The sequence below is a fragment of the Mauremys mutica genome, chromosome 11 (genome assembly GCF_020497125.1).
Source record: "Mauremys mutica isolate MM-2020 ecotype Southern chromosome 11, ASM2049712v1, whole genome shotgun sequence".
Taxonomy (NCBI): Eukaryota; Metazoa; Chordata; order Testudines; family Geoemydidae; genus Mauremys; species Mauremys mutica.
The window spans coordinates 65,716,697-65,734,307 of NC_059082.1; the positions used below are offsets into that span (position 1 = coordinate 65,716,697).

At 40.0% G+C, this 17,611-nt stretch overlaps 1 protein-coding gene across 1 annotated transcript in view; it reads right to left on the reverse strand.

Moving 5' to 3' along the window:
• SHISA9 (shisa family member 9) overlaps positions 1-17,611 on the reverse strand; it is a 240,996-nt gene that overhangs the window by 3,177 nt on the left and 220,208 nt on the right. The window contains exon 4 of the mRNA XM_044978867.1: positions 13,934-13,978. Coding sequence (XP_044834802.1) covers positions 13,934-13,978 — 45 coding nt within the window. The remainder of the gene's footprint in view (positions 1-13,933; positions 13,979-17,611) is intronic.

Sequence of the window (17,611 nt, forward strand, 5' to 3'; positions counted from 1 at the left end):
CTGGTAGATTTGAGTTAGTCAGTCAGGGAGCAGGAATCACTATGATATGACTTAGTCCTTGTCTATATGAGAAAAGTCCTACTAGTTTAAACAATTTTAAATCAATCTAAACAAACAGGTTCAAACTCCCAATGTAGACACACAACAGTTTGTTCCTTGTTTAAATTGATTTAATTTTCATTGGAAAATTACCAGATTAAGATAAACTGATTTAAATATAGGTTAAAGTATGGGTTTGGATCCATTTAGCTAGATCTATGTAGTTAAACTGGGGCAACTTCTGTCATATAGGCAATGTCTTAGGTGATCAATCACAATGTAAAAAATGAATTAGGAATAGTAAATGATCAAAGTAATAATCATGACACATAATTTATGAGCAATCTGTTGGGTGAAAATGTTTGCAAAGGCCATTCACTAAATAATAATTATCAAATTAATGAAATCTGTATCTATTTGTAAATAATGAATGAACTGGGGGGAAAAAAGATGTTAACATCATAGAGGGCTAGATTACAATAGACTACTCACAATGAATAGTACCTTAACTTCATTGGTACTTCCACTTAAGTCAGTTGTAGAACTTGTGTAGGAAAGGGCTTCTAAACTGGAGCCATAGTTATCAGAAATCTGGCCCTGAATAAATATGTTCTCTGTGAATAGTTTTCTGAGCTCCAGTTTTAGGTATAATTCTAGTGGAGTATTCCAAGGTTAATACTACCCACTTCCAGATCTTCCCTTGGCTAAGTAAGCAATGCCCCAAAGAGACAACCTTAATTCCTTGATTTCTTTTTCTTCATACTGTTTTTGTTGGCTATATCTTTCATGCTGGAGCAGTGCCTGCATTCAGACTTCTGTCAGATACAAGACGTATTACTCAGATCTCTAGATATATTAAGATAAATGTTCTCACACAACAGTAAATTGTGTTACCATTGTAGCCCTAATAGTTCAATTGTTTAAAACAGGCTCCCATTGCGAAAACTAGAGGTGGGGAGAGCAAAGCCTAGAAAGTGCTGTGAATGTGAGGTATCTGGTGGTTTTATTTTGCCCTTATACAAGTTATATGTATTCTGTGTAAAATTTGCAGCTATTTTATTTGTTGAGCTCGAAGGCCAAATAAATAGATTCTGAAAATACAGTTCCATTTTGTTAAGTATTTCAGCTAACTAAATCCAGTGAGACTTTCTAGAGTTTTACAAAACTAATGGCTGGAAATCTGAGAATCAAGGTAACAGCAAAGTTCAATTTGCAAAAGTTAGCCGGTGAGAAGTAAATGGGCGAAATTGGCAGCACTGGGGAATGACTGCATTTGATTTGCTTTAGGCTGCTGTGATAGCATGGGAATGTTGGCATTTGAACCTGTACTAATCAAATCACTCATGGCTGTCCACTGAGAGATTCCCACATGTGCCTAACACTTTGATTTTGTAAAGAAGCCTTAGGAAACTGCCTAGGACTCTCGCTTCTTTCTTGGTTTTCTTTCATCATGGCCCACAGTGCATGCATCTGAAGATAGCTTCTGCTATTCAGTATAAAAAATTCAAAGGCAGCTGAAAATTACTGTTGGTTCAGCTTTTGATAAAATTGAGAGTTGGCATGGATGTTCTTTATGCTGTGAGGTCTGCAAAGCTGTAGGACTCTCCCAGTTTATGCTACAGCTACGATTCAATTCCTATACTATTTTGAAAGCTTAAATTCTTTGTCTCATTTCTCAGTTCATTCTGTCATTTAACCCATTTTGAAAGCTGTCTAGAATGTCTTTGAAGGAAGAGATGTGATTGTACTTTCATTCTTCCCTGCTATGTTAAATACTATGAAATTTCTGTCTATATTCATTCTTCTAGTTCATCCTCACACTATCAATATGATCAGTGTTGATAGCATCTTTTGATAGTGAAGAAATGCTGAAATGAGAGTGCCTATGGATATGGGAAAAATGTGTATTATACCCTGTTCCTCCCACTTACACTTGAATAACCCAAAAAACAGCTTAATAACTTTTGCTCAAACTTTTCCAAAGACTATTCACCTTCAGGCTGAAACCAAACACACAAAATTTCACCCAAATAATTTATCTGAGAAAGTTGTGAGCAGCTAGAAAGAAGAAATTAGAATTAGAGTAGTGTTGGTTGCAAATTGTATGACAGAACAATTTACCATCAGAAAATGTTGATTCAACATAATCAAAACATTTTTTCAGGAATGGCTCAATGTCGAAATTTTCACATTTTGTTGAGACTTTTGTTATAATAAAATGTAAAAGTAAAAACAATGAAGTTGCGATGAAACATTTGATAAATAGTCCCAGATTTCAACTTTCTGCCCCATCCAGGGTGAAACCAAATTTTTAAATTATAGAATTTCCTGTGGGATGGAAACCAACTTTTGACCAGCTCTAGTTACAGAGAAAGCTGGACTTCTCTTTACCTGTCAGATGTAGGTATTATTGAACCCATCTTACAGATAGGAAAATGGAGGCATGGAGGGATTACATAATATGCCCAAGGTAAAGCAGAATCTAGAAACAAGTTAGGGAAATACATTTTCTTATTACCTCTGTGGCTAATATTAAAATATTGTATTTCTATAATATTTGTAGAACAACATTATTTCTTAAAAACTAATTTAACATCTATAAATTCCCAGATCTTTTTTAATTGTAGACTTTCCACCCTAATACATAAAATGTCTGTCTTTATAAATTTCAAAATATATTGCGTTCAAATCATATTGGGTTTGCATTTTTTATTACAAATCCTTCATATTGATTTCCACTGTGTGTCAAAGTGGATCGCATTTTCATTACTTAATTATCATCTGATAAGCCTTTGTCACTATTAACAAACATACTGCATGTCAGCTTCATTTTGAAAAAGCAAAAATACTAAAACTGATTTTTATTACATTAGATCTAAGGGTTCTTTTTGTATGGAAGCTTATTATTAACCTGTGCAGCCTCACACATACAGTAGGAGTTTATTTGAATTTTGTAGCCAATTTTAACAAAAGGGGTTGTCAATATGTGTGTATGAATATGCCTGTTGTTGGTGATGGATTTTAGCCCTGTCGTTAAGCATTAATTTTTGTTGGTGTTGTGTGGTCACTAAAATCCCCCTTATATTTTTATCATCTTTGCAACTACAGTTTGACTTCTTGCTCCTTCTCTAAGGCAGGGGGGAGAGAAGTTGGACAGAAATGGTACTTGATCAGAGCTGTTTCATGTCAATGGGCCAGACTGTGACTGTTCTATTAGTGTGCATGAAAGTGGAGGACAGAACTAGTCCAAACCTTTTCTTGTGTGGGTGTGTGTGTGGGTGTGGGTGTGGGGCAGGGTGGACTATATCTGGAGGCCCCCTGCTGGAGGCCTCATGGCCCTGCATCACTCTGCCACAGAAAAGAGCAGCAAGAATTCCTCCAGGCAGCCTAGAGTGGCTGCAGAGGAGCGGCCAATCGGGGGGCTGATAGAGCAGCCAATCCAAGGCCAGAAGGGCCCTATACAAGACAAGCAGCAGAGCCCAGAAATTAAATTGCTGGGTGGAGCTCGAAGAGTGAAGACTGGGTGACTGGCTGGCTGGCTGAAAGTGCAGCAGTACCATGGACAGCTCACTGTGGAAAGCTCACTGCAGACAGGACTGAAGCTCAGGGAAGGCTGCTGAAAACCGGGTGCCTGGCTGGCTGGATAGAGTAGCAGCAGGACCATGAAAAGGTCAGCGCGGGCAGGCTGAGCCCAGGACCCGGCCAGACCAGGCAAGGATACCGAGATGGGCCCCACTGGTCTGGTTGAAGACTGAACCCAGGGAGGCCTGCTGAAATACCACCAGCTGCGGGTACCGAGATGGGCCCCAGCTGGGTGGCTGAAGAAGGCAGTGCCTCTGGGAAGAAACCTAAGAGCTGTAGTCCCATACAAGGTCCATGATAAGAACTTGCAACTATATACCCCAGAAGGGGGGAGAGTGTAGACAGCCTGGTCGGAGGGCTGAGTCGCTGAAGACCCACCAAGAGAACCATCAGACGGGCGGTGCTTGCGAGTGGTGGGTGCCACCCAGGGCCGGCTCCAGGCACCAGCCGAGCAAGCTCATGCTTGGGGCGGCAGATTCTACGGGGCGGCATTGTGCCCAATCCTAGGGCGGCACGGCCGCTTTTTTTTTTTGTTCACTGATCCGGCCGCCCAGTAGGGGGCGGTGGCGTGGAGGAGGGGAGTGCCCTACTGGGAGCGGGCTGCACGCTTTGTCTGCCCCAGCCGGTGCCAGGCCTGCAGCAAGCCCGGCAGGGCAGCCCGCGTCTTTCCCTCCCCACCGACCAGAGCAGCGCGAAGCCCTCCTGGCAGGCAGCGTGGCGGTCGGGGCCGCATGGCGAGTGCCCCACTGAAGCCCTGGCCACCCCCCTTCTTTCTCTCCCCCCACTAGCCGGGGCACATCTGCAGTGCAGGGAGTCCCCCTGCACCCACACTCCAGCCGCCCCACAGGGTTTTTTTTTTCCTGCTTTGCTGCTCCGGCCGCACCGCGGGTGTTGTGGATTTTTTTTTTTTGCTTGGGGTGGCAAAAAAGCCAGAGCCAGCCTTAGTGCCACCCCATGGAAAGAACTAAAAACAAAAGCAGGTTCACACCCAACCAACCAAAGGGGGGGCTGTCTGCGAGAGGTGAGTGCCGCCCCATGAAAAAGACTGATTGCAGGCATATCAGCCAGAGAAAAGGGGGCACGCCTGAGAGGCGGGTGCTGACCCCGTTACAGTGTGCATGACAGCCAGACACAATTGTAATCCCCGCATGAGAGAAGTACAGGGGCTTCTCCTGTCCATACACCACTGGCTGCAAGGCACCCAAAGAGGACAAGGAGAGAGAGGTCCTTTGCCCCATCTCTTAACACGTGTGCTGGCCTTCAGAACCTGCTGAGTGGAGATGGGAGGGTATGCTGCACTCCCTGAAGTAGTGCAGCAGTGCTCATGCTGTACCTGGGGTGGTATGGTTCCTACGTGGCACAATCAAGCCCCAAATTGGGTAAGAATGTGAGGCCTATATGAATAATCCTCCTGTTATATTAAATGGTTAACTCTCTTTGGTTTACTTAAGATGCAGTTATGGTGTAAACTTGTCCCTCTTTCTCATTTATTTGCCCCAGGTGTGGATTTATGGTGCCTAGGAGTTCATGGACCTTCTGCTATGAGGTGTAAAGGGGACCAGAACAGAGTAAAAATTAATCTCCTAAACCTTTGGAAGGGGGACTGCTCCTCCTATTTCCCAGAGCCTGTCAAAACCCCATCTGGATACCTCTTTGCAGTTGTGGCTTCATAGGTCAGAGATATCACTTAGAAGTCACTCTGTGAAGCCTGGTCCCCAGGTACTTCTGCTAGCTTATCTGTGTGTGTGGAACAATGGGATGTTGATGTGCTGCTAAGGGTGGGAGAGCCAGTGAACTTGCAGCTAATCTTAGATCTGTAGGTTGGAACTTCCTTTACCTTCACATACTTAGAGGTACAACCTCCAAAATTTGAAGAATCTTTCTTTATCTGCATTCCCAATCCCTTCTGTCTAAAGCTCCCATAGATTAGTATTCTTCTGTTCGTTTACCATGGGGGGGGGGGGGTGACACTTGGTGGGGTGGGGTTAGAGGGGTAACCATTTAAATGGTTAACACTTTTCTATTGTGACCTTTTGTACATTAGACATCACAGCTTAGTATGGCTGAACTGTTCTTTTTCCAATTTGATTGTTGTACATCTAAATCAGCTTTAAAACTACCTAAATATAGTAGATGCATGAGTGCACCTTGGGATAAATGTATTATGGATACAGAGCCATCCCTGCATCCCTCAGAATCCCATTTTCAGCTGTTAATGCTGTGTATAACTGTGACATGTCAGCAGTGTGTTTGATTGCACAGTGAAAGACACTGATGTTCAAAGCTAGTCTTGTAAATCCCATTTTCCATCTGTTTAAAGTAGGCTTCTTTAAAAAACACCACCACCAAAGAAACCTGCTTCAATAAACACAGACAAAAAAAGAAAGATAAATAGTGTAAAAAATCTTTTGGCAACTCTTAAAGAGGCCAATATTCCTGCATGTTATAGCTCTCCACCTCAAAATGTGCACATCAACGGGGCAGAAGCATGAAACTGAGAGCCACTAAATATTTCCAAATATATTATAACTGCAACATGCTACCCCTAACATGCCAACACCTGATGCTAATCTATTGAAGAAACATATCCACTATTCAGAGCTTTCTAGCCCTCCCCTTTCTGATTGAGGGGAGGGAGAAGGACGAGGGGTGATTTCATATCGAGCCAAAAATAATGCATGTACACGGATACTTGGATATGGATACTTGTGAAGTCATCTTTGAAAACTGCCTGTTGAGTATACCTGGGTGGGTTCTTTTCTATTTTAATCTATCACTGTAAAGGTCTTGTTTACCTTTGTGCACACAGTCGGGTTCCAGGAGATCTGGGATTTTGCTCCAGATTCTGCCCCTGACTTGCTACATGATCTTGGGAAATCACTTAACCTTTGCATGCTGCGTTTCCCTTGCTCTAAAATGGGCTGTTAATCCTTAACTACCTCCTCAGAGGTGTTACTAGGATTCATTGCTATTTGTAGAGTGCATTGAGCTCTCAGATGAAAGGCCCTATAAATTCATTTGTATTGAGTATCTTTTGTATGCAAGTCAGTAAAATAGGATTTAAAGATATCACTGTCATATTAGCACAGAGAGAGAGAAAAAAAAAGAACTGGAATCTCAGAATTGCATAATGACTATGTACAATAAGAGCTTTAATTCTGAGAGTCACCCCTTTGCTTTTCCTGTCTCCAGTATTAATGGTTAATTAAATGAATTTTGACAGTTCAACATTTTTGTAAGGTTCCTACCTTTTAACTTAGGGTAGCGTATAGTACTTCTATGGCCCCCACCACTGTAGTATTTGAATGTATCATCATCTATAATGTATTTATCCTCACAATGCCCTGTGTGGTAGGGAAATGCTATTATCTCCATTAGAGAGGGGGAACTGAGCTACAGAGAGGCTATGTGACTTGCCCAAGGTCACACAGGGAGACTGTGTCAGAGCAGGGAATTGAATCTCTGTCTCCTGGGACCTCAGGTAGTGCCCTAACCACTTCACCATTCTTCCTCTCTTAGTGTATCCATAAACTTAATGATAGCTTATTATAGCTTTTGGTCTGAGGAAACTATATGTTGAAACATGGACAATTTCCCCTAAAAAGCTGGGTTTTTTGTTTTCAGAAATCTGAGTGTCTGAGAACTAGGGGTTTTAATGAGAAGCATTTTGCATCCTTAACTGGAGTGGCTACTCTTGGTGACCACTGTTACTTTTAAAGATAGTTTGTCTTTTTATTAAGGAAGGAGGAGGGTTTATTTGTCTGCGCCTATAATAGGGAGTAGAACTGGGCAAGCTATTTACCAAATGTATCCTCTTTTTGTTTGTGAATTGTCTGTGAACAAACTTCAATTTTTGCATATTTGTTCTTAATCCAAAATTATGTGATTATGTATTTTAGACAATATGTTGCTTATGAGCTAAATAGTATGGGTGAAATCCTAGATCCTTGAAGACAATGGGAGTTTTGCCAGGAGAATACCCTATTTGTTTTTTTGAGTATTTTCTATCCATGCTGTATGACATGCCACCAAAGCTACATAGTATTGTTTCTGCTCCTTAAATAGTCTTCAAAATGGCCATTCAAATGCTTCTGGCACAAATATTCATGTGAACACATTTCCATTGATATTTGTGATTTTTTTTTCTGCACATCTACTTCTTAGCAAACTTTTGCCTCTGTAAATGCTGCAATTGCAAATATTGCATGGTGGAAAGTAAAAAAATGAGGTTATGAATAAGCAAATTTGTGTGTGGGGGGGTTATCTGACTGGGCTTTAAGGCCCCATTGTATGAGGCATGGAAGAAAACAGTTCCAGCTCCCAAGAACTTGCACTTTGAACTTAAGACTAGAGATAACAGGTAGGCAGACAACAACAACAACAGATGAGAGGGAGAACAGGAAGTGATTCAGTTTGGTATAATGAGTAGCAGACACAATGCACCTTCCTATGAGTAAGTCTTAGCCTATGTACACTGGTAAAACTGTTTTGGGGCTTGCTTTCTTCTACCTGTGGTCTTTGAGCTATTGTGTAGTTACAGCCATCGAATGTTAAGATGGGAAACCTTGCATACCTCTCCAAGTAAAGAAGTTGAGATGGCTCAAGGGAAAACTTCATAGTGAGGAGCCTAAGGAGATATTAGAATCCTGCCTTGGCTTATATGTTACTGCGAGTTACTGTAACACAGTCAAATTGATTTAGTGTTAAATATTGTGACTGCCTCTGTTTACTTGTCTGAGCTGAAGCTAAAACAACGTGTTTAGAAGCTGCCAAACTACTTGAGTCCTGTTCTTTTTAGGGGCTTTTACCAGAGTTCATGTGAAAACTAATGCAGAATTAATTCTGCAAAGAATCAACCCTATAGTAACTTAATGTTTCTTATGCTGGGGCAAAAGAGAAAAATTACAGTTTGGTTCAGTTTCACTGAATTCAGTGGGATGAACTTTAAAAATAACTTAAAAAATAGGGCTCAAATCATTTTTACGTCCAGGCAGATAGAACTAATACCCAGAGAACAGTGCTGGGCATGCAGGGGTTCCCCAGACAGCATACAGTCGGTATAACAGCTCTGGTTGGCCCACCTTTGTAATTGTCTGGCATAGGGAGACCTGGAAACCAGAATGCAGTCTCATGTCTGGAAGTAGACAAGCTCCTTTCAAACAATGGTTGTAGAGATAAAGGAAGATAGGATATGTCTTTACGCGCGCAGTGTTGCCAAAGGGAGGAGGTATGGCTGTGGCAGCTCACTGCTCACCAGCTGTTGTCACTTGTGGAATGACTTCTTGCTGGCTTTGTTGCAGCTGAGCACAAGTTAGAACAGTCGTGAGCTAGACTGAGAATACGGAAAGTGAAAAGTGGCTTCAAGTCACCTTTGCCTCCCTCCATTTCCATTACTGTACTGAGCACAACTTGGCTAGAACTGAGAATTCAGCCCATGGACTGTAAAAGATTGATTTTTTTCCCCCCTGTATATTTACCAGCATTTTCTACTCCACCTTTTCTCTCCCACCAGTTTATTTGTAACAGTCTGCAAAGAAAGATAGCATATTATGGCCATAGATTATTTTCTGTGATCCATATTAGTGATAGGGATGTTTGGTAAGCAACTAAAATAAATATATATAATGCTCGGAATTGGATGTAAATGAGTCTCACAGGGCTGGTAATCCTACTTATGTGGCTCTGTTACTCCTTTTCTAACATACTGTACCACTTTATCAGTTTACTCATTTCTCATACTGATCTGGAGAGAGACCAAGCATAAAAAGACATATCAAATCATTCTTCTCCTCCACAGACGCTGTTTGAAAGGCGCTTGTCCACCTCCAGACACAAGACTGCATTCTGTTTTCCAATAAAATAAAATGCTACTTTCATGTGCTGGAAAATGATTAAACATAAATATGTAGGCCCAAGCTCTTCTCCTGTTCTATTGATTACTTTTATGACAGCTTTTGAAATAGTCAGGAGGCCAGAGAATGTTTGGTTTTGAAATACAGTAGGAGTATTTTAGAATATGAATGTAATTAGACTTGGTAACTAGAGCCTGCAGTCTCCGCAATGTTCTCTGCACCCACTGCAGACAGTGAAATCTGCTGCTTGGCTGGTAATTCTGAGACAGAATTTGATTAACTCCTCAGGCACTAGACATAATGCATGAGATTTTCCATGGCACCTTGCTTGGTAGGTAGAAAATCACTGGAGCCTAAGACTATCCACATGTCCAGAAGCAGAAGTGCCCCTCTTCTGAACATGTGCCAAGAACTATAAACACCAAAGGGGCTAATTATTTCTGGTATTTTTTTCTTATTCTTTTCCAAATACTTTGTAAGATCAAGCAGGTTTCTCTCTATGGACATGTAAAACAACTTCTTTTCAAAAGGTATTTTTATAATAGGCCACACAGGTTTGCATCATTTAAATTACAGTGTTAATTTTATTTTACAAAGTAATGCAGTGGTGTCATCCTTATTTACCAATCAAAGTATACTGGCTACATACATTGTATACTATTATGAGATTAATAAATTACAAATATATATCAGTTGCAACCAATGTTAGGAAACGAGTGCATTGAATACAGATTTTTCATAATAAAGAGACTCTGACTTCCTGGAAGCAAATTATGCTGCACTGTGTTAAACTAATAAAATAGTAGCTTTTGTCAGAGGATTTGAAATCTGTTGATGGACAGCACTGCATTAAGCCTGACACGAGCCTTGTACTATTCACATTTTATAAAAGGCACAATTTAAGCACAGCGAGGTTGTTACTCAATGTCAAATAGTGAGTGAAAATCTCAGAACAAAATAAAAAGATTTCCACTTCCTTGCTCTAAGCACATGGCGATGGGTTAGGTTTTCCAAGGTACATAAGAGAATTAGGCACCCAGTTCCCTTAGGCTCCTTTGAAAATTCCAGCCAATGGGTATACTGTAATTTGAAATCTGTTTCATAATGATCTCGATCTCTCTCTCTCTCCCCTTTCACAATGAATATTAACACTTATCCTTGCATGGCATCTACAACTGGGAAGTAAATTACCTGCCAAATCATGGGATGGGTTTCACTAAAAAAAAGCCAATGTCTATTACAAAATATTTATTTCATAAATTAGTAGAGTTTGAACATATTTTTCTCAGTTTTCTGACAACCTTCCCTGCATATTAGGGTATAGGCAAAAAAATTACCATTTGAAATACAAATTGACAATCCAATCCTGCTGTCCTGCCTGAAATAAACTCCCACTGACATCAATGGGAACTAAACGGACTGCGGAGTAAGTTTACTACAGTTAACATAAGAGAGATTTCCAGGTTTCTGTTAAAAAGTGCTTGTTCCTTCCCTCCTTCAGTAATCTAGATCTGAAAAGTTTGTAGCAATCCTTTTATGCATGAACAAATCTTATAAATGTTAAGTTCCGTGTTTCAAATAATAATAACACAGTGTTCCAGAACATGTTTCAATGACTAAAAATGTATTTTTGTTTCCACAAACATGTGTATTTATGTTATCTAACTATGGACTGAAAAAGCTAACAACAAATTTGTTCTTAAACTCACAGGACAAGGACAATTCCTTACCATGCAATTTTGTCACATCAGTCCTAAAATTTGACTAAGTGCTAAACTTCAGTTTAACTTCTGAAAACAAAAAGGCCCTTGAAATCATGACACCTGTCGTGCATTTTTGTTAAAAGTCTGAACGTCTGACTGCCATAGTTCATTGATTCCCAAACTTTTTATTAAGGTGACCCACCAGCTATGTGTTCTTCTTTTGTGACCTACCATTACATATATGCATCTGCTCTGGCACCACAACCCTATTCCCAGCCCATTGCGAAGGGGAGGCGTTGGGAAGAGAAGGGTTGGAGACCCAAGCTCACCTCACAGTGGTGGCTCCTGTCCACTGCACAGGGTCACAGTGTCATTTAGTGTGGCCAGGAGAGGGAGCCAGGCCCAGCCCCATTAGACAGGAGCTGCTGCTGCAGGGTGAGTGCGGGGTGGGCTTGCTCTCCATCCCACCACACCCTACTTCCAGGGCTTCCCCTCCACCCTAGGCCAGGAGAAGTATATGTTTGTCTAGGGACCAGAGATGGGTTAATCTGGCCTGGAATGTGGCGACCCATCTAGTATCTTCCCTCAACCCACTAGTGGGTTGGGACCCACTATTTGGGAAACACTGGCCTAGTCAGTTACAAACGTTACTCATTGTCCTGCTGTGGGGAGCCACACAAGAAGCCTCAGTTCAGATCTCTCAGAACAGTTTATGTAACTTAGACACAATTTTTTACGCTGAAATAGGGTTGATTTTGCTCTGTTCCGTCAGTGGAGTCACTCCAGATTTACCCTATTGCTTCTGAGAGAAGAATTTGACCCTCAGGCTCTTAGTCTGAATGGTATTGATTAAAATGAGAGCTAAACTCACAGCAGTACTATTATAGTTGTTTTTGCAAGAATAGTTTTCCTTTGATCTTTTTATTAACAGCTACAATTTCAAAGAACCTTTTAGTCACCACTGCTCTGAACTGAAGTCAGCTGGCTTCTTAAATCTTAACTGTTACAAAATTAGTTCCAATAGTTGTTACTTTAAAAAAATGAGAGCGATGTTAAGCAATAACAAGGAAAATATAAATTTAAAGCCTTAGCTTCACCCCACACATTTCTTTCTTTTCTGCCTGTCAGTTTTACACTAGAGCCATATGAAACTTTCATGAGGAAATCTCTACCTGGGCAGAGTTCTGCAACATTTCCGAACCTTTCAGCAAAGCAGGGATGTGTTTTTAAGCAATCTTGGTTGATTTGCAGTTTTAGGAGTAAACCATATTGAATTCTGAGGTTACTGATTTTATGTGACCTTTTCACCCCAAGTCAGGCAACATGTGAGGCTTCATCTGAATTTTCATTTTGTTTTGGGGGTTGTTCCCAATGCAAAGCAAAATTCTCCAACGCCTGGGAACTGAATCCTTTAATATACATAGAGAAAACAGGGCAGAAACTGAAAAGGAGACACTTTGGCTGAACAGTTAGTTTCCTTGGCTGAAGCTCCATTTAATCACAAGAGAGGAGCTTGTCGTTAGAGCTGGGGAGAGGGGGGAATTTTTTTGTTGAAGCTGTCAAAACTGTCATTTTGTCAAAATTGCTGCGTTCGTCAAAACGAAATGTGTCACTTTCAACTAAATGTTGTTTCTGGGGGAAAAAATGAAACAAAGCATTTTGATAATGTCCAAACGTCCCATTTTAAAATTTTCAGAGTGAAACATTTTGATTTTTCATAGTGAAAATACTTTTTGAAACCAAATTAATTGCTTTATATAAAAATATTTTTAAAACATGAAAAAAATCAAAATCAGAACAAAATGTTTTGATTTTTTTTATCAAAACGTTTTGACCTGAAATTTTTTTTTTTTTTAAATTTCATCTCATGGGAAATTTTGAAATATTTTGTTTTCATTCCATTTTGGAATGGAAAACATATATTGTGGAATTTCCTGTGAAATGGTTCCCAGGTAGCTGCTCTTGTCATTTAAGAGTCTCCCCCTTCATAAGAGCTCAACTGCCCACTGAGGGTAGTAATCATAACCACTAGGTCATTCTTCTACACTCACCAGTCATACAATAGGAAAGCCCATGATATAGGATTATAGTTTTGAAACAGGCAACAACATCCCAAATCAGTCTGTCTTCCTTGTGGTTTACAGGAGGAAACACACTTTTTTTTCATAATAGTGGCTTACCTGGCTTTCTGGGGCACATAAACTTTCTCCTCCATAAAGGCCAGAAATCTTATCTAAAGTGTTACCATGATGATGTGATGTGACTTTCTGGTTTATGCCACAGATATTGTAGTGAGGATTTTAGCTGTTGTAGTCACATAGCTAATATTTCAGAAAAATTCAATTTTTAGGCCAAAAAAAAAAAAGTGGGAAAATTCATTAGGTGCCTTGCAAATCATGTTACTGCGCTTTTTCCCCCCCGAGCCTTTTATTATTACCGTATAGGAGTGTAGGAGTAAAGCAGTAATGTCTGTGATTTCTTACCTGTGAGATTTCTTTCTTATACTCATTTGCTCCAGTTAGAACAGCCTTTGCAATACCGAAATGGCAGACTGTTAACAGCTGCTATTTCTATAATATTTACAATAAAGGGTTCATTCCCATAATTTGCCTAATTGCTCTATCTGGCATTGTTGGAAAAAAAACCACACAGCTGATGTCAATGTGCATCATTGTACAAAGGTGAAGACTGCTAACGTTTATCTGCATTTGGGTTTTGATTTTGGTTAGAACAAAAGAGCAAAAGATCCTACAGTACCTTTTGACTTAAGTGTCATCACAGGAAAATCACCATCATACCCTCCTAAAAAATAATCAAGACATGCTAGTATGTTTGTTCTGTTTCATATCACAAACATCAGAAGCACAGTACACTGAATACAAATAGTTTAAAGATAGATATTTAAAGATATTACACTCTGCTTAGGACCTGATTCTCATACGCTTGCTCATATTCAATAGTACCTTAATCCACAAATAGCCCCTCTGAACTCAGTGGAGCTACTTTGATAAGTAAGGTGAGTACGGGAATTGGAATCTGTCCCTTAACGAGTTTGCCTCCCTAAGCCAGAACTCTCCATTTCACTTCTTGCAGTACACACCTGATTTTAAATGCTAATGAGATATCAAAATCCCTCTCATACACTTTCATTGTCCTTCTCTGTCTTAACCGCAGCACTGTGTAAAATTTAAATTAGCACCCTTCTTTAAAGGGTTGCTTTAATTTTCACTTTTGGGGACTTAAAAAGAAAGCATAACTTTAGATCGACGTTAGGCACAAAATATCATACGGTTATCATGAATTTTACACAAACAGAGTGTCAAAATGAAATAAAGCATATAAAAGCAGTGTATCGAGAGCCCCTACTCATGAGAAACTATTCAGCTATTTGTTAAATTCTCTTCTGCATCTTTCCCCATTCATCCAGAGTTGATTATTTCAAAATACTTCAGCACTTATGTAGCAATTTTCATCTGAAGATCTCAAAATACTTTATAAACAGTCTAATGAGCTTCACGAAAGCTTTGTGAGGTCAGTTTTATACCCATTTCAAAAACGGATGGACTGAGAGACTAAGATTTTCTCCATAATTTGAGGCCCTACCTGAGACAGTCTGGCCCAATTTTCAGAGGTGCTGAGCACTCACAATGGGTCACTGAAGTCAGTGGGAGCAGTGGATGCTCAGCAGCTATGAAAATCAATTCCTAGATGTCTCAGGGGTGGGTTCTTTTGGAAATGTTGGTGTAACTGACTTGACCAGACCCTGTGAAATCCTGCAGGGCTGGCAATTGGAGTGGGAGGGGGGAAGCCATGTTTTTATTTGTAAATGGAGCATATACAAAAGGCACTGAATTCTGTTCAGCTGTAACCATTTTTTTTCTGTAGCACAGACAAGGCCTAGACATCATCCCACACATTTCCTGTTATATCACTTACCGTAAAGTCCTATGTGTAATTCATAAAGTTTTCATTAAAATAGGCTTTTCTAGAGGCACCCTGAATTTAGATTTACTGGCTTCTTACCGATCACTGATCACTAAATGGATGGAAATAAACCTGTTTTGATTGTTAGCCTGTTGCCACCAAATCATGCATCCACTAGCAATAGAGGGAAAAACCCTTCTAATCAGGTAATGTATTTCATTAGGCCAATTGGATAAATGCTGCTGCTGTTACAGGTCTACACATTGTACACTATGGAAGACAGGTATGTGGGAAATTAGTTTTGTCTTATTATGAACACTGTCAAGTAATATGGGTTTGGAAATTCAATTCACTTTCAAAGAACTAGCCTAGCTTTTGGTGGGAGAGGGATGTCTTTAACATAAAACATAATGCAAGCTTTCCTTTAATTGATTAAAACTGAAATCCTTTTTGGAGCAAGGGGGACATAGATTTGAATCACTGGAATTAAAGAGATTTGCAAATTTAAACTAGACATGTGAGAATGAAAAATAGGTTGAGAATTTGACAGACTCTCAAAACTTCATGTGGTTCACGCTCACCAATGAAAATAGACACTGGGTCAAATTCATTCCTTAAGATAAAAAACATGCAGTGTTCGGCTTAGTAAATCCTAAATCTGTTTATCAAAAATAAGTAGACCTCCAGTGGTCCAGGTATTCTCTCTCTTAAGATGAGATCTGAATAATAGTTTCTAAATCTTTTCTATACTTTACTACTTTAGTGACTATTTACAAATAATAAAATGCCTTTGTGCTGCTGATAACCATCCTTACCTCCTGCAAAATTCTTTAAAGCTGGATACACTACTTGACAAGTAAAGGTGAGATGACACAAATGAAAGTGTTTGTGTGAGTCCTACTTTGGTGTTAAAGCTGCCTCTACTAGACCTAGTGCTGTTTGCAGTCTCTCCTCCCCCCTCTCCGCAGTCTAGGTGTCACTTCTACTAAGACCAGTCTTATCCCTAAAGAGCTATCTTTTCACAGCTCTATTCAGTTGCTGAGGGATGGATGTGTCTGTAACATGAACATTGCCTTTTGTGATGGCTGATTACTAATCCTCCTATTTCCCAGGCCCAGAAAGAGAAAATCACCAGATAGCAAAGGAGTCTACTATAAAATGTAAAATCTTAAAGGCTGCAATAAGACACCAGCCAAACTACTTATATTGTATGGTATCTGGGATACTAAGGCATTTCACAAGCAGTGCTCACAGCTAAATTCAAATGCACCCATCTCTGAGATAGAAAGTGACAATTAGTTCATTACATTATAGGAAAGGGAGAAATGTTGTTGAAGGACATTAGGGTAGGGTTTTTTTTCCCCTCTGACATCTAAGGGATATACAGGAACTAATCCGGCTGCCACTGAAGTCAGAAAAAGTCTGCATGATTTCATTGGGAGCAGGAATGGGCCCTGAAAGTCTGTACAAAATGGACAGCAATTTTCAAGTTCTCAGCAGAAACACCCACACACAGAGTAGCCAAATAGGACACAATTTGTCTATATGAGAAGAGAGAAGGGCTCCTTGGACAGCACTGAGCTTCAAAACTGTGGTCCCAAGGTATTTCTGATTTCATGCTTAGCCCACAAATGCCAAGATGCTTAGAACTACATCTCCTGTACCTTGGGGGAAAAGCAGGGATTACCTAACATAATACTTAGCAAATGAACACCCCAAAGGTCCAAAGCTCCAGCCACGCTAGATTATTTATATATATATATATATATATATTGGCCCCAATGTTGAATCAGGCAAACTGCCTCATCTAGCATTATATATGACACTGCACATACCTCTAAATATATGAAATTATTAACTGAATCACCCTCTGGATATGACAAATGATGTCTTAATCTGTACTTCCCTGTCTGTTTCCTAGGCATTAAACTCAGTGAGCTATTCCTGTGTCTAAGATTCTTTTAATCCATTTTTGTGCCACCATTTACAGAAATGGTAGCTGATAGTTCTTTGCTGTTGGAAATGAAAAAGTCCCAGTGTGGTATTTATTTTACAATCCCTCCTCGCACCTTTGCAAAGAAATGTGGTTCTTTACTTATCAGTCTAACAGTGTGGTAGGTGGCAGTTGATAGCATAGTATAATTACATTATGCCTAATAATTTTAATTTAATTTAATTTTTTCTAAAGGATCATCCCCCATGAAGCCATAAACACATCTTCTGTGTTGTGTGCAAGGAGAGGATAGTGCTTCCATAGTATTGTTTTTCCTACCTATTTCTCCCCAGCTCCACCCCTTGCTTTGGTGTAGATGCCCCTTAACTGGAGCTCCATGTAATCTAGTGGGTAGCATAGCGGAGGTGCCACTGTCTGCCATGCAGAAATCCCTTCCCTCTAGAACAATCTGCGTGGGAGGTAATACAATTCAGGTTTATATTACAGTACTTTTCTTTAGGTCTCATGTGTGGCAGAAGAGAAGAATGAGGGGGGATTTGATAGCTGCTTTCAACTAC